The sequence below is a fragment of the Bombus huntii genome, chromosome 11, assembly GCF_024542735.1.
Source record: "Bombus huntii isolate Logan2020A chromosome 11, iyBomHunt1.1, whole genome shotgun sequence".
Classification (NCBI taxonomy): domain Eukaryota; kingdom Metazoa; phylum Arthropoda; class Insecta; order Hymenoptera; family Apidae; genus Bombus; species Bombus huntii.
The window spans coordinates 75,259-95,819 of record NC_066248.1 but is presented as its reverse complement, the minus strand read 5'-3'; the positions used below and the strand labels follow the sequence as shown (position 1 = coordinate 95,819).

General features: G+C 36.4%; 4 protein-coding genes and 2 long non-coding RNA genes across 48 annotated transcripts; 4 read left to right on the top strand and 2 right to left on the bottom strand.

Annotated features, from left to right (window-relative positions):
- Positions 1-126: 126 nt before the first annotated feature.
- Positions 127-1,287, top strand: LOC126871251 (uncharacterized). Its single transcript, XR_007691563.1, has 2 exons — positions 127-881; positions 1,169-1,287. It is a non-coding gene; the product is annotated as an uncharacterized LOC126871251 (long non-coding RNA).
- Positions 1,288-1,774: 487 nt separating this feature from the next.
- Positions 1,775-5,580, bottom strand: LOC126871224 (galactose mutarotase-like). Of its 9 annotated transcripts, XM_050629811.1 has the most exons (6): positions 5,308-5,580; positions 4,603-4,639; positions 3,136-3,344; positions 2,617-2,987; positions 2,074-2,499; positions 1,775-1,942 (listed from the first exon to the last, which is right to left on the bottom strand). In XM_050629811.1, exons 2-6 carry the CDS (start codon positions 4,620-4,622, stop codon positions 1,862-1,864), a joined length of 1,107 nt encoding a protein of 368 aa, XP_050485768.1. In that variant the 5' UTR covers positions 4,623-4,639; positions 5,308-5,580; the 3' UTR covers positions 1,775-1,861. The 9 variants fall into 9 exon arrangements, with proteins under 9 accessions (XP_050485768.1, XP_050485772.1, XP_050485771.1 ...); XM_050629815.1 differs by lacking the exon at positions 4,603-4,639 and having other exon boundaries at positions 5,425-5,579; XM_050629814.1 differs by lacking the exon at positions 4,603-4,639 and having other exon boundaries at positions 5,308-5,540.
- Positions 5,581-5,755: 175 nt separating this feature from the next.
- On the top strand, positions 5,756-14,895 carry LOC126871220 (choline/ethanolamine kinase). 8 transcript variants are annotated; one of them, XM_050629797.1, is made up of 7 exons: positions 5,756-5,949; positions 6,089-6,518; positions 9,354-9,466; positions 10,062-10,541; positions 10,641-10,887; positions 13,117-13,281; positions 13,386-14,895. In XM_050629797.1, the coding sequence occupies exons 2-7, from the start codon at positions 6,450-6,452 to the stop codon at positions 13,500-13,502; spliced, it is 1,191 nt and encodes a 396-aa protein (XP_050485754.1). In that variant the 5' UTR covers positions 5,756-5,949; positions 6,089-6,449; the 3' UTR covers positions 13,503-14,895. The 8 variants fall into 8 exon arrangements, 7 of the variants coding, with proteins under 7 accessions (XP_050485754.1, XP_050485755.1, XP_050485753.1 ...); XM_050629798.1 differs by adding an exon at positions 8,897-9,023 and having other exon boundaries at positions 5,756-6,518; XR_007691560.1 differs by lacking the exons at positions 5,756-5,949; positions 6,089-6,518; positions 13,386-14,895 and adding exons at positions 7,119-7,291; positions 8,897-9,023; positions 12,433-12,550 and having other exon boundaries at positions 13,117-13,243.
- On the bottom strand, positions 11,199-12,439 carry LOC126871252 (uncharacterized). Of its 26 annotated transcripts, none has more exons than XR_007691585.1 (3): positions 12,146-12,439; positions 11,889-11,923; positions 11,199-11,651 (listed from the first exon to the last, which is right to left on the bottom strand). It is a non-coding gene; the product is annotated as an uncharacterized LOC126871252 (long non-coding RNA). The 26 variants fall into 26 exon arrangements; XR_007691568.1 differs by lacking the exon at positions 11,889-11,923 and adding an exon at positions 11,679-11,849 and having other exon boundaries at positions 11,199-11,644; XR_007691578.1 differs by lacking the exon at positions 11,889-11,923 and adding an exon at positions 11,685-11,849 and having other exon boundaries at positions 11,199-11,644.
- A 193-nt stretch (positions 14,896-15,088) lies between the features above and the next one.
- On the top strand, positions 15,089-18,479 carry LOC126871202 (kanadaptin). The gene is made up of 6 exons (XM_050629752.1): positions 15,089-16,082; positions 16,176-16,450; positions 16,528-16,670; positions 17,284-17,444; positions 17,527-17,901; positions 17,976-18,479. The coding sequence occupies exons 1-6, from the start codon at positions 15,339-15,341 to the stop codon at positions 18,354-18,356; spliced, it is 2,079 nt and encodes a 692-aa protein (XP_050485709.1). The 5' UTR covers positions 15,089-15,338; the 3' UTR covers positions 18,357-18,479.
- A 150-nt stretch (positions 18,480-18,629) lies between these two features.
- LOC126871239 (uncharacterized) lies at positions 18,630-20,436 on the top strand. 3 transcript variants are annotated; one of them, XM_050629837.1, is made up of 6 exons: positions 18,630-18,800; positions 19,134-19,297; positions 19,594-19,737; positions 19,805-19,911; positions 19,987-20,110; positions 20,195-20,436. In XM_050629837.1, exons 2-6 carry the CDS (start codon positions 19,162-19,164, stop codon positions 20,275-20,277), a joined length of 594 nt encoding a protein of 197 aa, XP_050485794.1. In that variant the 5' UTR covers positions 18,630-18,800; positions 19,134-19,161; the 3' UTR covers positions 20,278-20,436. The 3 variants fall into 3 exon arrangements, with proteins under 3 accessions (XP_050485794.1, XP_050485795.1, XP_050485793.1); XM_050629838.1 differs by having other exon boundaries at positions 18,634-18,800; positions 19,134-19,210; positions 19,984-20,110; XM_050629836.1 differs by having other exon boundaries at positions 18,634-18,800; positions 19,984-20,110.
- Positions 20,437-20,561: the final 125 nt, after the last annotated feature.

Sequence of the window (20,561 nt, the reverse complement as noted above, 5' to 3'; positions counted from 1 at the left end):
ATCTCTCAACTCATCCAAAATTTTTTGTGCGAACGTACGTAACTTTACGATGGAAAAGTGCCAGCGACGTTGAATATACTGTGTGTAAATCGGTAATGAATCTGTAATTGAAGATAAAGTGTACGTTTGAATGTAAACAAATACGCATAATACAGCTCATTGGATGTATCTCTATAATCTAGTATATTTGAATGTATCTCTAATCTATAATAGAAAAGTATCGTAAGTTACTTATACCATTCACTTTGAAAGTTCGCACCCTGTTAAAAATCAAGAAACAGTGTGCGTTTTGTTTTCGAAACTACATAGAACTTGTCATTGATGCATCGTTTGAGCGAATACGAAATATTTTATTGAAAATTAAGGAACCGTAAGACGTATTGAAAAGTTACAAATTCCGCGCGTAAATATTGCACACATCTATTCTGTATGAAAACATACATATTTTCCATAAATGTCAAATCAGGTTCATTAATTTACTTTGAAACTTTTAATAGATTACAGAGAGAAATAAATGACTTATAAAACTACCAATGCATATATATGTATATGTGCGTAATTATGTTTTAAGGACTATCGCGTGTAATCACAAGGGATATGTTTACTCAACGATAATTGAAAACAGACAGATAATCTCGTGCAATATAAAGTACAAATGAAATGAAAAACTACCAAATTTTTATTTTTAGTGATTGATAACTATATTTTTTTTTAATATCACAGTTAATATCGAAGTTTAATCCACGAAAAATGTTAAATATATTAAATAATAAATAACTGACGTACACTGACGACATCAAAACTCTAAAATCAGTTTCATTACATCATCATTCGTTACATCGTATTGACTGTGTCTCCATCGTCTCCGTCGTCGTAAGTGCGTACGTACTGGCTTATTCTCACTTATTAACCTACAATCATACATTTTGCACCAATATGTTGTCATATTCGTTTTCCCGCTTTCCCATACTGTTAACCATTTTCTATTCATTCAATCGTTAAAAGATATCAATGAGTATCGGTCTACGCCGCGTCATTAATAATATGTCCTCTTTAAAGTTTACAAAAAATTATAGTTTGATACTTTAGAATTTAGAATCTCGTCACGTCTGATAGCATCAATATCATAGTGTTGTAACAAGTAAATATTTTACGTAAACATTTACAGCAATTTGTGCAAGTGCGACAAGGTCGTTTATTTAAACGTTGTTAAACGTTCGATATCAGAAAGTCAAGTCGATCGACTTATATACATACATGACCTACGCGTATAAAACTTAGCAAGTATACATATGTCAGGCAGGAACGTATAATATAACCTCTTTTCTCGAAGCTGTAAAAGGTAAGAAAACTAAAAGCAAAATATCGAAATACAATAATCCACACCGTGTATCAATATGACCATTTCATTAAAATCATTATCACAAATTTCATTATGACAGCCAACGAGATAAATTATAAATATAAAAGAATGGCAAAATGTATATTCAACGTGTGTTTTTATTTCAGATGATGTTTTTTATTAATAGACTTTCCATTACTCAAAAATTGCTATCTATCCCTATTGCTGTTATTGGATATTATTTAGAAGGGTTTATATCCTGCCGTTATACACCTCCAACTGCACCAGTAATAGAGCAACGCGAAGAAAGATTATTAGCTAATATGAATTCTATGTCTGATGAAAAAAGTCATTCTCCGTTGGAAATTAATCTTCCTCCCTCCTTGTCTATATAATTATTTATATAATTTAAGTATGTATTAGGAAAGAATGTAATGCATAACATACTTTTATTCCAATGATTAGGACATAATAGTCAAAATACAATTGTATCATATACAGAGAATAAGTATGTATTTTTTATGCTACTACTCCAAACTTGTATATAACAGTATGACGATAAAGCTGTCCAGGTTCAAGTATGCTATTTGGAAAATTTTTCTGTAAGTAATAAAGCAAAGATATTAACTTGAAATGATATATCGAAGTGTAGATTTAGTTTGTTTAACATTTTTTAGTCATTTATAACTGAAAAATATCATTTGGCCTTAAACCTTAATTCTCACACTTACTTGATTGACTGCATCTGGATAATTTTGTGTTTCTAAACAGAATGCACCATGTTTGAAGTATGTGGTTCCGTTTTTCCCCCTAATACCCGGGGTCTGGCGTTCGGGTAAAAAGTTGGCTGTATAAAATTGCACTCCAGGCTGATTCGAAAAAACTTGTAAATATCTTCCAGAAGTAGGATGTAAAACTTTGGCAACGAGGTTTCTTTCGTTTGCGGTATCGTTTACTCTTAAACAAAAATTATAATCGTATCCACCACCTGGTACTTTGTCAATGACATCTCCGAGTATGGTTGAGTTTCTCAAGTCCATCACGGTACCGAGGACCGATCGTATTTCTCCAGTAGGAATACTTTCTGTGTCGGTGACTGTCCAATGATCCGCATTTAAAGTAAACTGATGTTTATATAGTTCGCTTGCGTTACCATTCTGAAATGTATCCAATTAAAGCTAATTACAATGAAAATCAGAATATACGAAAAGAAACGAATCTTGTCATCGAAGGCATAAAACATGATAAATTTCTAAACTGATTGATTTACGAACATGACCAGCTAGATTGAAGTAACTATGATTAGTCAAGTTAATAGGAGTAGCTTTGGTGACGAAAACTTTCATCTCGATGCGTAACTCTCCATCGATGGTTAATTGAAAACTGACTGAAGCTATTGCATCTCCAGGATAACCTTCGTCACCGTCCTCGCTTAGCAAAGAAAGTACAAGCTGGTTATACTGAATAGCGGCATTCCATATTTTCGAACTCCATCCTTTAAAGCCACCGTGAAGACTATTTTGTCCTGCATTCTTAGATACATGATACTTTTCCCCGTTCAATGTGAATTCTCCATTTTTTATACGGTTCGCGACTCTTCCTATCGTCGCACCAAAATACGGTTTATAAACCGTGGACAAGTAATCTACAAAAGAAATCGCTCGAAAGGAAAAAGAAAAGAATGAAAGAGTGAACAAATATGTATGTATATTATTTGAAATCAAAGGTTAATATTAAAATCCATTACGCGAATGAATCAAATATGTATACAAACGCAAAAAATTGCCCTATACCTTCTACTTTATCGAAACCTAAAACGACGTCTGCTATTCTTCCATCTTTGTCTGGAGTTCTAATAGATGTTATTGTTGCGCCGTACGTTACGATGTCCACCTCCTGACCCGCGTTATTTTTTAAAGTGTACTTCTCAATGCTTTGACCATCGACAGATCCCCATTTTGTACAAGATATTAATTGTTCACCATTCGAATCCATAATCGATCTAATCGGTACGGAAATTATGTGTACGAAACATCGATTGCAATATTTATATTTATATAATGCACGCACGCACGCACGCACGGAGGCTAAAGTTCGTCTTAATGGAAATAAAATTATTGCCATTTTTTGTTTTCTATCAGTGATAATTCTAATCATTCTCCGATTTCAATATTTATTTAAATTACCATAGAAAAGAACATTGCCAAGGCATAAACCGCCCACTCTACTATACGATAAGCTCCGATGGGAACAATTGTTATTGATATTAGTTAATAACAATTGTTCTTATCAGATCATAAACAAATTGCGTTTGTTACGTAAAAACCGAAGACATAAATAGACCGAAAGAAGACAGGAGAAACAAAATTGTAAAGCTAATTCCGATGTCCGGATGCTATTCTAAAATCGTGGAAATCATAATAGATTAAAGATTTCTCAATCTGTAATTAGTTTATTAAAATATAGTTATTTGTTTCAAAATAACTTAATTAAAATAATTAATTCATTCAAGTTCGTGTTTCTTTCTGTATTCTTTCTAGATCATTCGTTAATTATTCAAGTTTGCTTAATCCAAAACTCATAAACAGTGGCAGAGTACTTTAGCACTCCACGGGCAACGATCCAGTCTGAAATTCCTCAAGTCTCTGAACGGCCACGCAACACTATTTGATAGCTTTCAATGCTTAGAATCCGAAAACACAACTCTTAACTTTAGGAATTCAGTGAACGTTTTTAGAGTATTTGACAGCTTGCTTTGACGCTAACGAGACGAAGCAGTAAACGTAAACAAAATTTTGATTACCGCGACTGCAACCGTTTACATCTACTGCCATGTCTCGTTGGACAAGCTATATACATATGTACTACCTGGTATTACATATACATACAAACGTACATATATACATATATGTATAGTTAACGCACGCTCTTTAAAAAGAGAATGCGATTCAACATTATACAAATTATTTATAGTTTTTATATTCTTATCCTTAAAGTTAAAGGTAATTGTGATCTTACATAAATAACAAACAAGCTGTTATTGCCACACAACGAGAAAATTGCATGATGACAGCAGTATGGCAGCACTGTAACCAACTTATTCAACAAAGCACTAAAAATCTCTCTCTAAATGTCTCTCGTCACGATGTTCATATAAGTACACGTCGCGCGTACCTCCTATCTTTTTGTCATTGGATGATTATATTTTCTTTCATTGAGATTAAAAACAATTAAGATAAAATAAATGATCATATATTTACCTCTCAACTGGAACATACATACGTAACTTATATGATTCTGAAAGAAAAGAAAGAAAAGGAAGAAAAAAGAATCAGAAAAAGAATTTATCTAATCTGTTTTGATTATGTGGTAAACCCGACCGATCGTAGTATATCTGCGATATCTTAACGTAAGAATTTTCTCTATCTACATGTTAAGATTCTAAAATCTTTTTAGTAAATAATTTCAATTTCCTTCGAGTATTCTCATTGTGTTCGTCATATTCGTCGAAACGGGGAAATAAAAACGAAATTTTTTGGATAGCCTGGTAGCCTGGACGGAACAAAATTTACGTGTCCTCTCGATATATCGAGTAACTTAATAGTGTGTTGTTATCATCGTTTGTTTTCGATGGCCTCATCAAAAATAAATTGTTATTCGAGATAACATGTATTTTGCTTTCTACATATTGAAGTTGCAATTACAGGACAAAATAGCGAAACGAGATAGAAAGGAGTTTTGTTCAAAAAAAGTTCACTTTTGAACTGAATTATAATATATATATACAACATTTAAATCAACATTTAAATGTATTTACATGTACGTATATATATGTTGTTGCAACAGTTTGACGAACGAATTTGCTTAGATATACACAGATAGAGTTCGTTTTTGTTTCGACTTTTTTTCTTTGTGTTTCATGTGATAAATACATATGCATGTATAACAGAAACACTAATATATACCTTTTGGCTGTATACGATGCAGCGTGCTGACAATAACGTTTCGAAATTTCGAAATTATATTAATTCAAAAACAGAAGAGCGGAACGGAGGTTCTTGCCAAATTTCGTCCAAGCTTACTTGCGCTGACAACTGATGATTATCTCTGTTTCTCGTAGTGTTCACAGTTTTGGACCCTGTACTCGAATTCTTCGTATTATTTCACCAACAAGTCGGAATTGTTCCTCAAGACAAAATAAAATGTTACAGCTGAGTTCATAGAAAGCAAATTCAGCTTAGGCACGAATGGTGTAAACAAGCGCTCTTATATATATATAATACTTCCTCTGTGGATAATGAAATTGTACATCTCAGTGGCGCTACCATCGTTCAAACGTAAAAGAGAAGTAGGAACGTAGGAGAAATCCAGATACTATTGGTCATCTATAATGCGTATATTACGCGTCGAAGCTTTTTCCTTGAATTGTGTCGCATATTTGTGTCAATTTGTGCACGAGTTGGAGTTATATGCGCGAACGAGTTATTTGTTCTTTGTTTTGTAAATGTGTTCTAGTGTATTTGAAACAAGAGTCACGTAAAAAGAATAAATACGTGAACAGAGTACGCCTGTTTGTTTGTAGCCGATTTGTGAACGTCTATAAAATTGTAAATCTTCTTTTATATAGTTTTATATACAATAGGAATAAACATATTTTTACATTGTCAGTGTAATCATTGTCGATTACGATTTTTTTCAAATATTAATAAAATATAAGTAAATCGAGTCGATCGATCATCGTCCCAGGTTTTGTACGTGGCAGTGTAAGCGAGACGGAGATTCAACCAATCATCGAAATCGAAATCAAAGGAAAAGCAGTGTTGGAAGCGGCAGAGAATTTCTACCAACACAGTACCTAGAATTTTGTTTTTCTTAAACGCACATCTCTCTCTTTTTCTACCTTTGCCCCCTCCTGTTTTCCCTCCCCCTTGTTTTAATGGTACCCGTGCCCCGTATCTGATAGCGTGCCACGATTAGTTCTAACATCAGTTTCGTTCTACGTTCATGAAACATTAAACACCAAGTGCTAAATAGCTAAGTGTCAACGTTCAAGCAGAATTAAGCCGTTAAAAAAGACGTGCGTAGAAGTAGTGGGAGTTGACCATTTATGCAAGATTTATCGACGCTGCAAATTTTTCGAGTAACAACAATCGATAAGATGGGTCTGGGAAACAAGGTGTGTATATAATATCTACAATTCTAACAATTATGCTTGTGCCAACATGTGATTTTTAGTGTTCTCTTTGCTGTTGTTTTACACAATGTTCGAATTCGATGCTATAAAGGTCTAGATAACCTTTACATATAGGCAAAACCAACATTTCATACAATTACAAACTCTTTTTCCCTTTCACAAACCTTTTTTATCGCGGCAAATTTTTTCACGTATCCATTGCATCAGCATTTGTCGAAATTCAATGACACACAGGACCGGTTTTATCTTTATCGTAGACTGTAGATAAATATAATCGCAGCACTGTGAATACATTATGCACGTCGAGATGTATGTAGTTAATAATTGAATTTTTCAATAAATGTATAACGAATAGGGAAACTATAGGAACTAACTAGGAAAACTTGAGATAAAATACGAAACTTTAAGAAACAAAACGGTGACATTATGTATTTTACACTGTTGATTGTAGACATATCAGCGATGTATCATTAAGGAGGTAAAACAGGTATTTAATCGATTTTGTAAGCGACTAAATAAATCGTAGACATCGTGCTTTTTTTTTTTATCGATCATGTCCATATATCGTCATTGAATTGAAAACGGTGATTATTATAGTACAAATTTCGTATGTAAGCATCTTGTCGAATAATTATATAGCTGTTCGCAGTATAGATGCGGGTATGTAATAAGTCTAGCGTAGTGAACGTTTCTTTACGAGGTGATGGCTGTGACGGTCAAGAGGCGAGTGAGGAACGTTATGTCGAATTCTGGCGGTTGGTGTTACCAACGGGAAATAACATTTTAGCAATCGTTCATCATTGTGATCGCTCGATCTATCGATAAAGACGGGATGACCGTGATACGTTCTAATTATTTGTTGTCAATGCGTTTTATTATAAAGGTGCTTGAAATTATCTTCGAGAAGAAGGGGCTGAGAAGATTATCGTGATTGACCGTATTTAAAGAAAGAGATGGAAATACATGTGACAATTTGTTTCCGTAGATAAAGAAACGTGCATTCGAATTTAGTATTCGGCCTTCTACTATTTTCTTTCTCCTTTTTTCTTCCACATTTTTCTTCTCTGCCTTATAATACAACAGCTGGTCAGCTATATCGTAACATGATACGATCGTTCAAGTTAAATGGGATGGATTACTAATCATTTCTGTTCGACACATTGCATTGGGTGATTCGCGCATTTCGAAGCGTTTTAGAATATTACATTTGATCCCTAAATCTAGTACGATTGTCTATTATCGCTTATCTAGTATCACTATCAGGGTCACTGTGGTGCTTCTAACGAACAATAATTCCTTTTATCTTGAACTTTAACAGCTCACTGATTGCGTTCAATGATTATATAATCGAAAGGTGCTAATTGTAAGAAAAGTTTCCGAAAGCAGTTCTATCTGACGATTAAGCCGATTAAATTTACATCGATACGAGACACGATGCTGGCAACGATCATAACTATCATAACTACGTTATCATTATATTATTATAGTCGAGTACATATTTTATTTGTAAAGAGAAATGAGAATAAAGGTATGTGTAGATGGCAAGATCGCAAACGACAGATAACTGTAACGTAGTAATAAACTTGTATTTAATTTCGTTAAGCTGAGACTTTTCGCGAAGTTTAACGTGTTTCTAAAATTGGTCGTGCTATTTGTCCCCTGTCTTACTACGCGCACGAAATGATCAAATATTTCCGCATAGATAGGTATTTCCGTTATTCATACACGCGTACACTTGTTTGTTTAACATGAAAAAAAGATTAATTGGGGAAATTACAATGAGTTGTCTATCTGTAGACCTGATATCGAATGTAATTTTTACTATGCTAACAATGAATAATTATTTAAAATACGAAGCAAGCCGATTCAGATGGAAAGTTGGAAAGTGAAATTGAAACGTTTGTTGTAACAATTGCTCGCTCGGTAAAATTTAGCATGCCGCATGGCGCCGTTTCGCGTCCCGTCCACCGATCAACTCGTGAAACAAGCTATTTAACACCATCGAATAACCCGTCTGCCGATATATGTATATTGTACGTATACATGAAAAGATGGAACGGTCGCGTAAAATATAGTATCTGTTTATCGATCCTGTTTCTTTTCCGCCTCGCGTGTTTAATACCAGATGTATGTATCTCGTATGTTGTGTCGGTCGCAGTGCAGCAGGAAGAAATGACCGCGTAGCAAGTACATAAGTACATACTCGCACGTAGGACGAAATATCGATCGTTATTTTCGCGCAAGTCTCGCAACGACCTGCACACCGTCGGTGATGGCAGTAATGATGCGATACACTTGCTCGATGCGTTTGCACATCCAGTTTTGTATCGCGACAATAGGAACGGATCCACCTGTTTCAGAATCGTGTCGCGCCTGCTGTATCCCATCGAAACGGCGCGTTTCACGAATTTAGATCTTCGAGGGGCGTGTTCCACCTTGGAAGGAGAACAACGGGAGAAAAAAGAAAAAGGACGATCCTTGTTGTGGGTACGGTGCAGTGATACGAGAAGAAACGACGTTAGAACGATTAGTAGATTCGTTCGGTCTTTGATTTTCATATTTAATGGCTAACGTTCGGTCGATCATACCAGAGCATTTATTCAAGGATAAACGAGATAAAGCGTAAAACAGGGGAACAGAGTTCCCCTAAACGTATGTTTACGTAAAATGTATATTTTACGTAGTAGGTGCATCGTTAATTGGTCAGTCCGCCGTGAAATGCTATTTATTAGACGTATTTCGAAATCCTTATTGTTAAGCATTCGTTGCATCGACTATAGACGATGATTCAGCTTTGTTCTGTCTCTTTTATATCAGATGTCCGAGGAGAATCCAGAGATGCGGGAAATGGCAGCGCGCATATGCCGCGATTACCTCCACGGAGTTTGGAAACACGTTACCGCGGAAAACATGACATTGAAACGTATCAGGTTAGTATTGACGTTGAATATATTACATTTCACAGTATTCCACAGTATCACTTTTGACGACCGATGATACTCTTTCAATTCGCGTTTACTTTTCATTTCGCATTCTTCGATATCGACTTCTTAGTTCTCTGGTGTTTGCACGATTTCCTCTTGTAATCTACTCGCATGTACGATTCAAAGGGGAAAATCTGAGACAAAGGGGAGACTCTGACCGATCGTAAAGTAAAGCGTCAAGCAGATAATACGCTGTGCCGCAATCTTAAGCCAGACGAAACGTCGATCAACCGTTTCTCAAATCGAAACTGTGTTGCAGTTGCATATGTAGAATATGCATCTTTCCACAACACTACATAAGTATTACGCACAATATGTATATTGTATATTCGTGTTCGTTTCACAATATCAATAAATACGTGTATACATACACGTAATATAAATATACATATTGAAATATACATATTACGTGATAGTGTGCTAGTAACCTGTATTGTATGTGCTTGTGAGAAAATGTGTCGATCAGTGGTAAGAATGATTGGCGAAAGACGCGCATCATACGAATATTCTAAATACGAGGATATTATTCGATATTTTACAGCGGCGGATTAAGCAATTGGTTGTACAATGTCCAGTTACCCGATGGAACCGTTCCGATTCGAGGCGAACCACGACAAGTCTTATTGCGACTGTACGGTCAGATACACGGGGAAAGAGCTTTGGAAGGGCTGATCACCGAATCGGTCATATTCACGTTACTGTCGGAAAGACGACTCGGACCCAAGTTACACGGTATATTTCCCGGTGGTCGAATAGAAGAATACATACCGGCGAGACCGTTGCTTACCGATGAATTGGCGGATCCGATTTTAAGCTGCATGATTGCCGAAAAAATGGCCCAGATACATAGCATGCAGGTTCCGATAAGCAAAGAACCAACTTGGCTTTGGGATACTATGACCAAATGGTTGGACACGACTACCGACATATTAGAAAATATCGAGGACGTCGATGCTCGACATTTGAAAAACGTCAACGCGATACGAGCGATCGACCTAGATCACGAGATCAAGTGGTTCAGGTGAGGAAACGGGGGAAGGAGAGGCTGCAGAATCGACGAAACGTAGTAGCAATTTAGTACACTGTAGTTTGTATTAACGGTAAGGAACCTATTTTTCAGATCTCTCGCAACCCGACATAAATATCCAGTTGTTTTTTGTCACAACGATATGCAAGAGGGTAATATATTGCTACGGCAAAATACACGGAAACCAGAACTAGTTCTTATCGACTTTGAATATTGCTCTTATAATTATCGAGCATTCGACATAGCAAATCATTTCGTGGAATGGCAGTACGATTATACAGCAGCGGAATATCCTTTCTTTCATGAACGCGCAGCATCTGGTCCTACAAAAGAGCAAAAGGTAAATGTTGGAGTATTTCATCTTTCGAAACATTTACAAAGAAAGAATCATGGTAAGATCGTCGCGTTTTCTTATCCTTCGTTCCGTCGTTCAACTTGTCTTGCGCCCTCATGGAGACGAACAAACGAATTACATACATACAAAATCCCCCCAGGGATCCCCTGTTACCGTTACCCCGCACTTGTTACATGATTACACAATTTTACTCCATCGGTCGATACATTTTTTAATCGGTTACATATACATACATATATCGATAGCGATACCTTGCAACTGCGTCCATTTGAACGATGACACATACATACTTAACGCATTTCAAAAAACAAACAGAAACCGAGAAATGTATTCGTTCGAAATTCTACGTCGACTTTGAACAATGATCGAATCAAATCGTAAAATATTCGTATGCATTGCGAAAGAAAGGATCGGTTCCATTTATAATTTTATAATTTTTTCCTCGCACCGTCGACAAATAACTAGAGTGAAAATAGAAGGCAATCGTGATTTGTCAACCAAAATTGAGATTGACATAGACAAATAAAATTCCCTTTGTCCCATATTTGACTTCGCCGCCGTCGCTGTAATTTTCACCGTTACCGTCAAAGTCGCTACCACTGCCACTGCCACTGCCACTGCCACTGCCACTGCCACTGCCACTGCCACTGCCACTGCCTACTGCCACTGCCTACTGCCACTGCCACTGCCACTGCCACTGCCACTGCCACTGCCACTGCCACTGCCCACTGCCCACTGCCCACTGCCCACTGTCCACTGCCACTGCCACTGCCTACTGCCACTGCCTACTGCCACTGCCTACTGCCACTGCCCACTGCCACTGCCCACTGCCACTGCCACTGCCACTGCCACTGCCACTGCCACTGCCACTGCCACTGCCACTGCCACTGCCACTGCCACTGCCACTGCCACTGCCACTGCCACTGCCACTGCCACTGCCACTGCCACTGCCACTGCCACTGTCCACTACCACTGCCACTGTCCACTACCACTGCCACTGCCACTGCCACTGCCACTGCCACTGCCACTGTCCACTGTCACTGCCACTGTCCACTGTCACTGCCACTGTCCACTGTCACTGCCACTGCCCACTGTCACTGCCACTGCCCACTGTCACTGCCACTGCCACTGCCCACTGTCACTGCCACTGCCCACTGTCACTGCCACTGCCCACTGTCACTGCCACTGCCCACTGTCACTGCCACTGCCCACTGTCACTGCCACTGCCCACTGTCACTGCCACTGCCCACTGTCACTGCCACTGCCCACTGCCACTATCACCATTGTTGTCGCCGCTGTCGCCGTCGTTCCACCCAATTCCCTTATTAACTTGTTTCTTCTTCTCTATCTTTTTCCCGCTTTTCCTTCATTGTCTTTGAGGTTGACAAATTAAAAGCGCAAGACCAAGTTCGATCGTATGCGATGCATACGTATACCTATATCTACTCGGTCAAGCGAGTTCAAGAGTTATCGAGAGCAGATCGAGGAGCTGGTTGGCGTGTGTTGCGTGTGTATATATTAGTTTCACAGGACCACGATTCGGTGAGACAAGGCTGATGCCTGCCTGATCGGCTAATCGGAAATCGGAATAACGGGGATGGCAATATCGATCTGTGCCACTGCTATGCTATGGATCCCGTCTCGCACCGTACGTTGTGGAACCAGAACGACCGGTGCCATCACCCACCTTTGCAACATCAGTCCCGTACCTGCGCATCTACGACTCTAGAGTACTTCTACACGCACTCTCGATAGTCGATCCATAATCTACATTACTCGATAAATGTACAGTGTCTTATGGGTGGTAAAATCGCGTTATTTCCAATTAAGACACTTCTCTCACCGCATTTAAATATCCGTCTACCGTATTCAATTAGAGTGTCCCTATGAACGCATGTTTATTCCGATTGCAATTGACTCGATTTCTCAAACCGTTTAAATCTACGTACCACTTTCGAGCTACTTTTCACTGTAGATGTTTTCTCTTTACAGAAAAGCTTTTAAACTTTATCCTGTATTTCGGACATACATACATATATAAATGTATATATGTATACATATTTACATACGTATAGGTATATTTTTGGCTCGCGTATGTATATATGTCTATATATACATATATGTATACCACCTTCTATCTGTTCAAATTCATCTTTCAATTACTTTCGATAAACGATCGTATTGTACGTTTAGCAATTTTATATTCTTTGACAGCTCAACTTTATAAGAAGTTACTTAAGAACAGTCGGCAAAGAAGGATCACCGGAAGAGGAACGAATCATGATGGAAATCAAGATATTCTCTTTGGCTAGTCACTTATTTTGGGGTCTTTGGAGTATCGTCAACGCCAAATTATCAGAAATTCCATTTGGCTATTGGGTATGCTCACGACACGGTGTATCCGTATTTTATGCTTTTCTCTCATTACCTTTGCTCTTTTGCCTATCTTCTCCAATCATTTCCTTCTATTTCCATTGTTGCAGGATTATGCAGTTTCTAGATTAAAAAATTACCAGTATTTAAAAGAGAAGATTATGGCTTCTGGAGGATCGCCGACGATAGACAACGATGATACTGCTGAAAAAATAACCGTAGATTGAACAAATCGAGCGCATGATCGTTACGACGAAGACTGTTTCCTTTCTGCAACGTAACGTGACAAATAAAAGTTTACCTACCATATTTTCATGCGCTCGTAATTACGTATCTTGTCAGAATCACGATTTACCGTTGTTTCGTGATACATGTTTGCGGTTTTCAACAAAAAGAAGAAAAGAGAAAAGAAGAGCGAAAGGAAAAAGCCGGAACAAAGCAAGATGTGAAAGCCAACGTGTAGACAAGTGGAAGAATGACGAGCAACGCATTGAACGCATGCACGCAAGTGGCCGAGACAGAGGCAACGCGAGAGAAGGAGAGAGTGAAGGGGGGGGGGGGGGGAGAGTGAGCACGAGGGAATAGGAATGAAGGGAAGGGGTTAGGCTGTTAAGAAACGTGAAAAGAGAAAAAAGGAGAGAGAAAGGAAAGAAACGAGACGATGCCTTACTACTACGATAGACTTGCCTACGCAAACTATCACGTGCAATTTCGTTTTGTTTCGTTTCGTGTCGTTTTCATTCTCGATGGATACCATCGCGACTACTATGCGGATACCATCGCGACTACTATGTGGATACCATGGCGACGTGTGATTAATTAATATGACCGAAAGAATCGTCTCCCAGTTTCTCATAATGTACTCCCTTCGCCCTATAAAAGCAGTATGGGGACTACGCAAATAGAAAAGGATCTCTCCCGTGGACAACCCTGGCTTACGAATTACAAATGTGATATAAGATAAGAAATGCGTACGATATCGTCCTGACATCTTAAACTTTTCAGGGAAATGCTGCTCAACTTTCAAGTCAGCTATCGATATTTTTAGTCGGATACTGGAAATCAAAAGGATCGAGTATTCCTACCGTTTATAATTACATTATACATATATACACATATACGTGCATATACGCATACATACGTACGTGTACATGTATAAGTATGTACGCATGTATGTATGTACGTAGATGATTTGTACATAACTACGATTTTGTTGTACCTGGGACGAATCATTATTAGAATTGAAATAGGAAACTTTGTACGCTTAACGTGTTAAACAGCCAAATCGTACTTTCGATCGCGTCTCGCGTATATATGTATATATATATGTACTTAATTGCGTTTGTATCGGATTTTCTTTGCACGAGCTAAGAACATTCATGCTAAAAAACGAAAGCATACATAGTAAATAAACTGATCATCGTTATTGAACGTATGTATCTGCGACAAGTGCTGATATCAAGATATTATTGTTCATCGGTATTTTTCTTCGTGATTATCCAATGATATTTGCGTTTTATTTCTAATTCTTCCACACCGTGATATCGCGTATTTTTCATTAGTGCGACATGTTTCTCGGTTCAACAAAAAACAATATTTTAATAAAGTTGAAAGAAACTATTTCCATTCTTTTCGTTCTTACCATCCTTTTCCTCAAATACTAATAAATAATTCTGCAGAAAAACAAATATCTGTCATTTCTTTCGATGAAAATAGAGTTCATAATTATATCGTGATGTACATATCTGCATACATTTTATATTATATTACATATGTCGTATTTCATTTTCTTTTATCTCCGTAAGTTGGCAATCGTTGTATACAATGCCATTTTCACGACTCACGCATGTAGCGTGCACCTCGAGTTTTTAGTTAATACGTATACAAGGTTAGTTGAGGTTATTGCATGTACAGTCAGTTGAGGTTATATAAACGAACGTTGACGTTGACTGGTGTCGGTTTAAAGTTAATTGGAAGAAGTTTTAATTTCTTCCCGGAAACTGACAACTGTCTACAACGTTTAATATTGGCCTTCTACTTCTTTCTTACAAACGATAAAAACTATGGAAACTACGTCACACAACCTTATGCCCAACATTCATTTCAACAATGATGAAAGCAATATACAAGCTGAAGTAAACAATGAAGAAATACTGCCTACTACTAACATCTCTAATTCTTCCGATACATCGGAAAATAGCATAGAGCTTGCAGCTTCGACGAAAGAATATTCAACAAATGACTTGTCTAAAGGTCTCAATGATGTTGATAATATTGCAACTTTCAAGAAACCGACTGTATTAATTGGTCCAAAACGTTCTTGTCCGACATATAAAAGTTCCAAAAGCTCAGAGCGTGATATAAAATCTCAAAAACATTCGCAAGATCAACCTTTCCCGTATGTAGAACCATCTTGGGGAGGAAAGCCGGAAGGGAATTATATGATGGAAGTACTCAAATCTGGAATGATCATCGAGACAATTTCACTCAACGAACAAAATTTCTATCTTGTTGGGCGTTTACCTTTGTGTCATTTATCTCTTGTTCATCCTACTATTTCAAGATATCATGCAGTTTTACAATACAGATCTGAACAAGACAAAGAAAACGATAAAGGTTTCTATGTATACGATCTAGGAAGTACTCATGGTACTTTTTGGAATGGGAACCGCATAAAACCTAATGTTTACGTAAGGATACAAGGAGGTCATATGCTCAGATTTGGTTGCAGCCAGAGAAAGTACATTTTACAAGCTCCACCAGGAGACCAAGAAGAGGAATCTCCGTATAGCTTAACAGAGTTAAAGGTATTCCTTCTTTTATCCAAACATTGTTCCTTTCATATGCGGCTAATGCAGTTATTTTTCAAGCAAATATAAGATGAAACGAAAATATTCTAGGGAATGAGAGCGTCCCAGTTGGAAAAACAGTGCATGGAAGACAAAGGTAAAACATCCATCGAAGAAAAGGAAAGTGAAGGCATTGATTGGGGAATGGGAGAAGATGCAGACGAAGAAACAGATCTTCAAGAAAATCCCTATGCTTCTATTACGGATGACGATTTAGTTTTAGAAGATCCCAAGAAAACTCTTAGAGGATGGTTTGAAAGAGAAGGATATGACCTCCATTATCAAACAGAAGAAAAGGGATTTGGACAGTTTTTGTGTTGGGTAGAGTAAGTATTTTCATACATATGAAAACAATGTGAAAGAAATATATGATACGATTAGCTTAATCTCGTGAAAAATTTAGTCTCCCCACTGAAGATATCGTCGGACATTCGACGAGAGCAGAAGCCCTTGTAAAAGGTAAAAAGAAAGAAGCAGTTGTACAATGCGCATTGGAAGCTTGCAAAATTTTAGATAAATATGGATTATTAAGGCAAGCAAATCACGGTAAGAATAATGTTTATAAAATTCTTTATAATAAACATTAACTTCTGTTTTCATACTTATACCGTTATGTTTTGTACTCATATCTATACTTAATACTGTTGTACACAACATTGTTCGGGGCTTTCGGGCAGAAACCTTCGACCTTTTGCCAGCAATGCAATTAGCTTTTTCAGCATCTAAATATGCATTGAAGCTGATGTCTGTGATGGTGGTGGTCCCTCTCTATAACAAGATACCTGCATTCATGTACTGGAACGGTGATGTTCATGTTCCAGTTCATCGGTGTTGCTGAATTAGCCGGCGCTATTAATTGCTCAGCTGATTGACTAAAAAAATGTGAGGATCGTGTTCCAGATTGTGTTCACATGAAAACCGGACAAAGTCCAAACAATATGAACAAGGACATCGGTTTCCACCTGAACCCAATCTGGAACACGCTCCTCGCATCTTTTAAATTAGACGAGCTCCGGTACTTGAACACAGATGCCTCTTTACTAATTAACTTTATCGTCTTGTAAAAATAAACCGTTTTGTTTAACGGTCGGTTATTGTAAAAGAGAATTTTATTTTATTTTTTTATTTATTTAGAATTTATTTATACATGTATGTACAGAAGCAAGAAAAAGGAAAACGAGGAATTGGGAAGCAGAAGATTATTATGACTCGGACGAAGACAATTTTTTGGATAGAACAGGCTCTATAGAAAGGAAGCGTGAACAGAGAATGAGATTAGCTGGAAAATTGGAAGAAAAAGCAGAAACGTATGATTCCTTGGTAAGTCGAAGCAAGTACTTCACTAATTTCGCAACTTTCAATCAACATTTAAATAAAAATGTCGTTGGTATTATTATTTTAGCTCGAAAAACATAAGCAAGTTACAAAACGAATATCACAGTTGTCAACTTCGATTGAAAATTGGCAGAGTGCTAGTAGTGCGAAGAATGATACGACCGAAGAAGATGCGTTAGACGCTTTTATGTCAAGTCTAAGTTCGTTTGCTTTAACTAAAAGTGACATTGCTAAGATGAAGTTGGAATTACAAAATCTTCGAAAAGAAGAGGCAAGTTTGATTAAACTGTTAAACTTGACACAGCCTGCAAATTTACCAGCTCTTTCTTACCACGACACTATGGATCAAAATATTAGTCAGGCTAAAGCAGTCGCGCATCTTATGCAAAACGCACCAGTAGAACGAAAGAAAATTTATAACTCCTTACTTTGCGGCAAAAAGGTAAGTAAATATTTACTTTGTCCGCATTTAATCTGCCCACAATACTCTACTACCTTTATGGAATGTTTATGTAGGTGAAACAAACAAAGCAGTATGTAACTGCCAATACTGAATTACTTGAATCAAATGCAAATTCCGACACAAATACAGCAGCAGCTGTAGAAGAAGTGGATAGTGACGACGATGATGAGTCAATTTCAAATCCATCCCATGATTCATTATGTAAGGAAAATTTTAAATTGCAACTCTCTAATACCACTATTAAAAACGAATCTTCCGAGAAACACGAGGAGCAGCAAAAGCATAACATCCAAATGACGAAAAAACATCGACGGGAACAAAGAAAAATGTACTGCGATCAAGACATACATGCAGATAATTATTCCATGTGGATTCCGCCATCGGATCAAGCAGGTGATGGAAAGACAAGTCTTAACGAGAAATATGGTTATTAAGGAAAAGTTGTTCTACCAATATTTATATGTAATTATACTTATTAATTGTCTAATATATGTGTTGTAAAATTGTTGAATTTTTTATACGTTATTACCGTGTAATATATGATATTGTAAATACTATACTGTACAATATTTATTGCCAAGTTACCATATGATGATTATTAAATACGTTATTATATTATAATTTATTACATACGTGTGCTTTTGTAATTAATATCATGTATACATATATGTGTAGTATCAAAGGTACTATGTATATACAAATTAACATGAATGAGGTTACATTTCAATGTATCGATCGACTGTTTGTACCGACTATTTGTATCGTTTACGTTTCTAGTGACATTTGGAATATTTTGGATATTTTCGATCGTGATCACGGACGTTGTGTTTGTTCACACGGACGGGGTGTTGTGAATGAATAACCGGATTCAAAAACAGGTAAAATAGAAGAATAAAGAAAATAGTTACAACTGTTTTTGCTTCTTCTATTCTGATATTTGTGGAAATTTTGAAAATTAACCTTTTTTTATATCGAAATGATACATGTACATTTAGTACATCAAGTTAAATATACGTGAAATTATAAACAACGATAGCCGTTTTACCATGTTTTATTAGATAAAATCTATATAAACATAAGATATAACTGAACAGTGATTGGCATGTTCCCATATTATAAACCAATAGATTGCATATTCGCTTTATTTTAATATTTATCAAATATATTTGTGGTTTGTGATTTATTAACATTAACAGTTGTTAAAATCATAGGTGTTGCATTATTTAGAAGAGACAGAAAATGGATTATTTCGTTGGAGAAATATTTGAAATCTCTTATTTTAAAACAGGTATGTATATTTGTGAAATAGATATGAAACATAACCTAGATCAACAAGTCCAAATTTCACTTCTTACGATGTACATATTCTTACAAAGTAAGCCGAACAAGTTATTTATTTTCATTTAATTGAAAATGACAGCGATTTTTTTATCTAAACGTAATATCTCTTATTATGCTATATATGCTAAATATGCTATATCATTAAGATGTATCAAATTATTAATCAAAATTGATAATTACTAACTAGATAGCGTTATGTTTTAAGATGTCGTTGCACGAATTCCTTTTAAGACATTGAAACACTGAAAAATATTTAATTCAAAGTAATTTAATTTAATTTAATTTAATTTAATTTAATTTAATTTAATTACATCTTGACAATCGATACAGTATGGAGTACTATCGCATCCGTTGGATGGTATATAATTGGAATTACAATCTGCATTTGGTGGGCATCTCCGTACATTTTGGAAAAATATGCGAATTGGAAGTTGAGAAAGAATGAACAGGAATATGCAGCAAAATATCATAAGAGTAAATATCATAAGATGGCTATGTCATATTCGTCAAAAGTACTTGCCTAATTTTATTATATGTTTAGATCCGGATCTGTTGCGAGAAAGGCTCATAGGTTTAGAAGCTTCACGACAAAAAATGCAAGAGGAATATTATCAGAAATGTATGTTGGCAGAAGAGGAAAGGACAGAGGTAAATTGCGAATCTTAACTTGAAATGCACCAACATGGATTTAGAATATATGTGTATTATTTTGTTTTCTAGCAGAAAGGAAATGCAAAAGGAATACCAAAATTAATCTTAGACAATAATGTCATGGGCGATAGACCAGGAAAGAAGAACAACGATTCACCACCTTTTACAGAGAAGAAACACAAATCTATAAGGGAAGGTAAATACACACGTGGAAAATAATGATTTTAAAATAATGATATCGATCGATATCGTTAATTCTGACATTCTCCGACCATTACAGGATACAACCCATTAATGGGCGACGGTTCTAGAGGGTATCGACCCCCTAAGCGCACTTGTTGCGGAAAGGGTAGTTGCGGGTAATTACATGTAAGCGTAAAAACTAATATAATTTTATTTTGTATTCATAATTCTCAATAAGAATACTTGAAAAAAGAAAATCGTTTGTTTACGAACGAAATTTTGTAAATAATTATCGATCGTTGTCTTCTGTTACAATAAAACTATAAATTTCTAAATATATCCGATATAATGTTTAAATTACCTGAAGCTCTAAGATTATTTTGGACTCTTATATATTATTTCGTTTAACTTGAGCTCTAGCTTGTTAAATGTAAGGGGAAATAGGATAAGAGGAAGTAAATGTT

What these genes read in the sequence shown, in the direction of transcription:
- LOC126871202 (XM_050629752.1), top strand. Translation starts at nt 15,339, where the DNA reads ATGGAAACTACGTCACACAACCTTATGCCCAACATTCATTTCAACAAT. An exon ending in CAGTTTTTGTGTTGGGTAGA is followed by an intron (nt 16,451 to 16,527) that starts GTAAGTATTTTC and finishes TGAAAAATTTAG; the next exon opens with TCTCCCCACTGAAGATATCG. An exon ending in ATTAAGGCAAGCAAATCACG is followed by an intron (nt 16,671 to 17,283) that starts GTAAGAATAATG and finishes ATGTATGTACAG; the next exon opens with AAGCAAGAAAAAGGAAAACG.
- LOC126871224 (XM_050629807.1), bottom strand. Translation starts at nt 3,499, where the DNA reads ATGATTAGAATTATCACTGATAGAAAACAAAAAATGGCAATAATTTTA. An exon ending in AGGTTTCGATAAAGTAGAAG is followed by an intron (nt 2,988 to 3,135) that starts GTATAGGGCAAT and finishes TTTCTTTTGTAG; the next exon opens with ATTACTTGTCCACGGTTTAT. An exon ending in ATCCAGATGCAGTCAATCAA is followed by an intron (nt 1,943 to 2,073) that starts GTAAGTGTGAGA and finishes TATTACTTACAG; the next exon opens with AAAAATTTTCCAAATAGCAT.
- LOC126871220 (XM_050629794.1), top strand. Translation starts at nt 7,191, where the DNA reads ATGCGGGTATGTAATAAGTCTAGCGTAGTGAACGTTTCTTTACGAGGT. An exon ending in AAGGACGATCCTTGTTGTGG is followed by an intron (nt 9,024 to 9,353) that starts GTACGGTGCAGT and finishes CTTTTATATCAG; the next exon opens with ATGTCCGAGGAGAATCCAGA. An exon ending in CACGAGATCAAGTGGTTCAG is followed by an intron (nt 10,542 to 10,640) that starts GTGAGGAAACGG and finishes CCTATTTTTCAG; the next exon opens with ATCTCTCGCAACCCGACATA.
- LOC126871239 (XM_050629836.1), top strand. Translation starts at nt 19,162, where the DNA reads ATGGATTATTTCGTTGGAGAAATATTTGAAATCTCTTATTTTAAAACA. An exon ending in CAGAAGAGGAAAGGACAGAG is followed by an intron (nt 19,912 to 19,983) that starts GTAAATTGCGAA and finishes TTTGTTTTCTAG; the next exon opens with CAGAAAGGAAATGCAAAAGG. An exon ending in ACACAAATCTATAAGGGAAG is followed by an intron (nt 20,111 to 20,194) that starts GTAAATACACAC and finishes CGACCATTACAG; the next exon opens with GATACAACCCATTAATGGGC.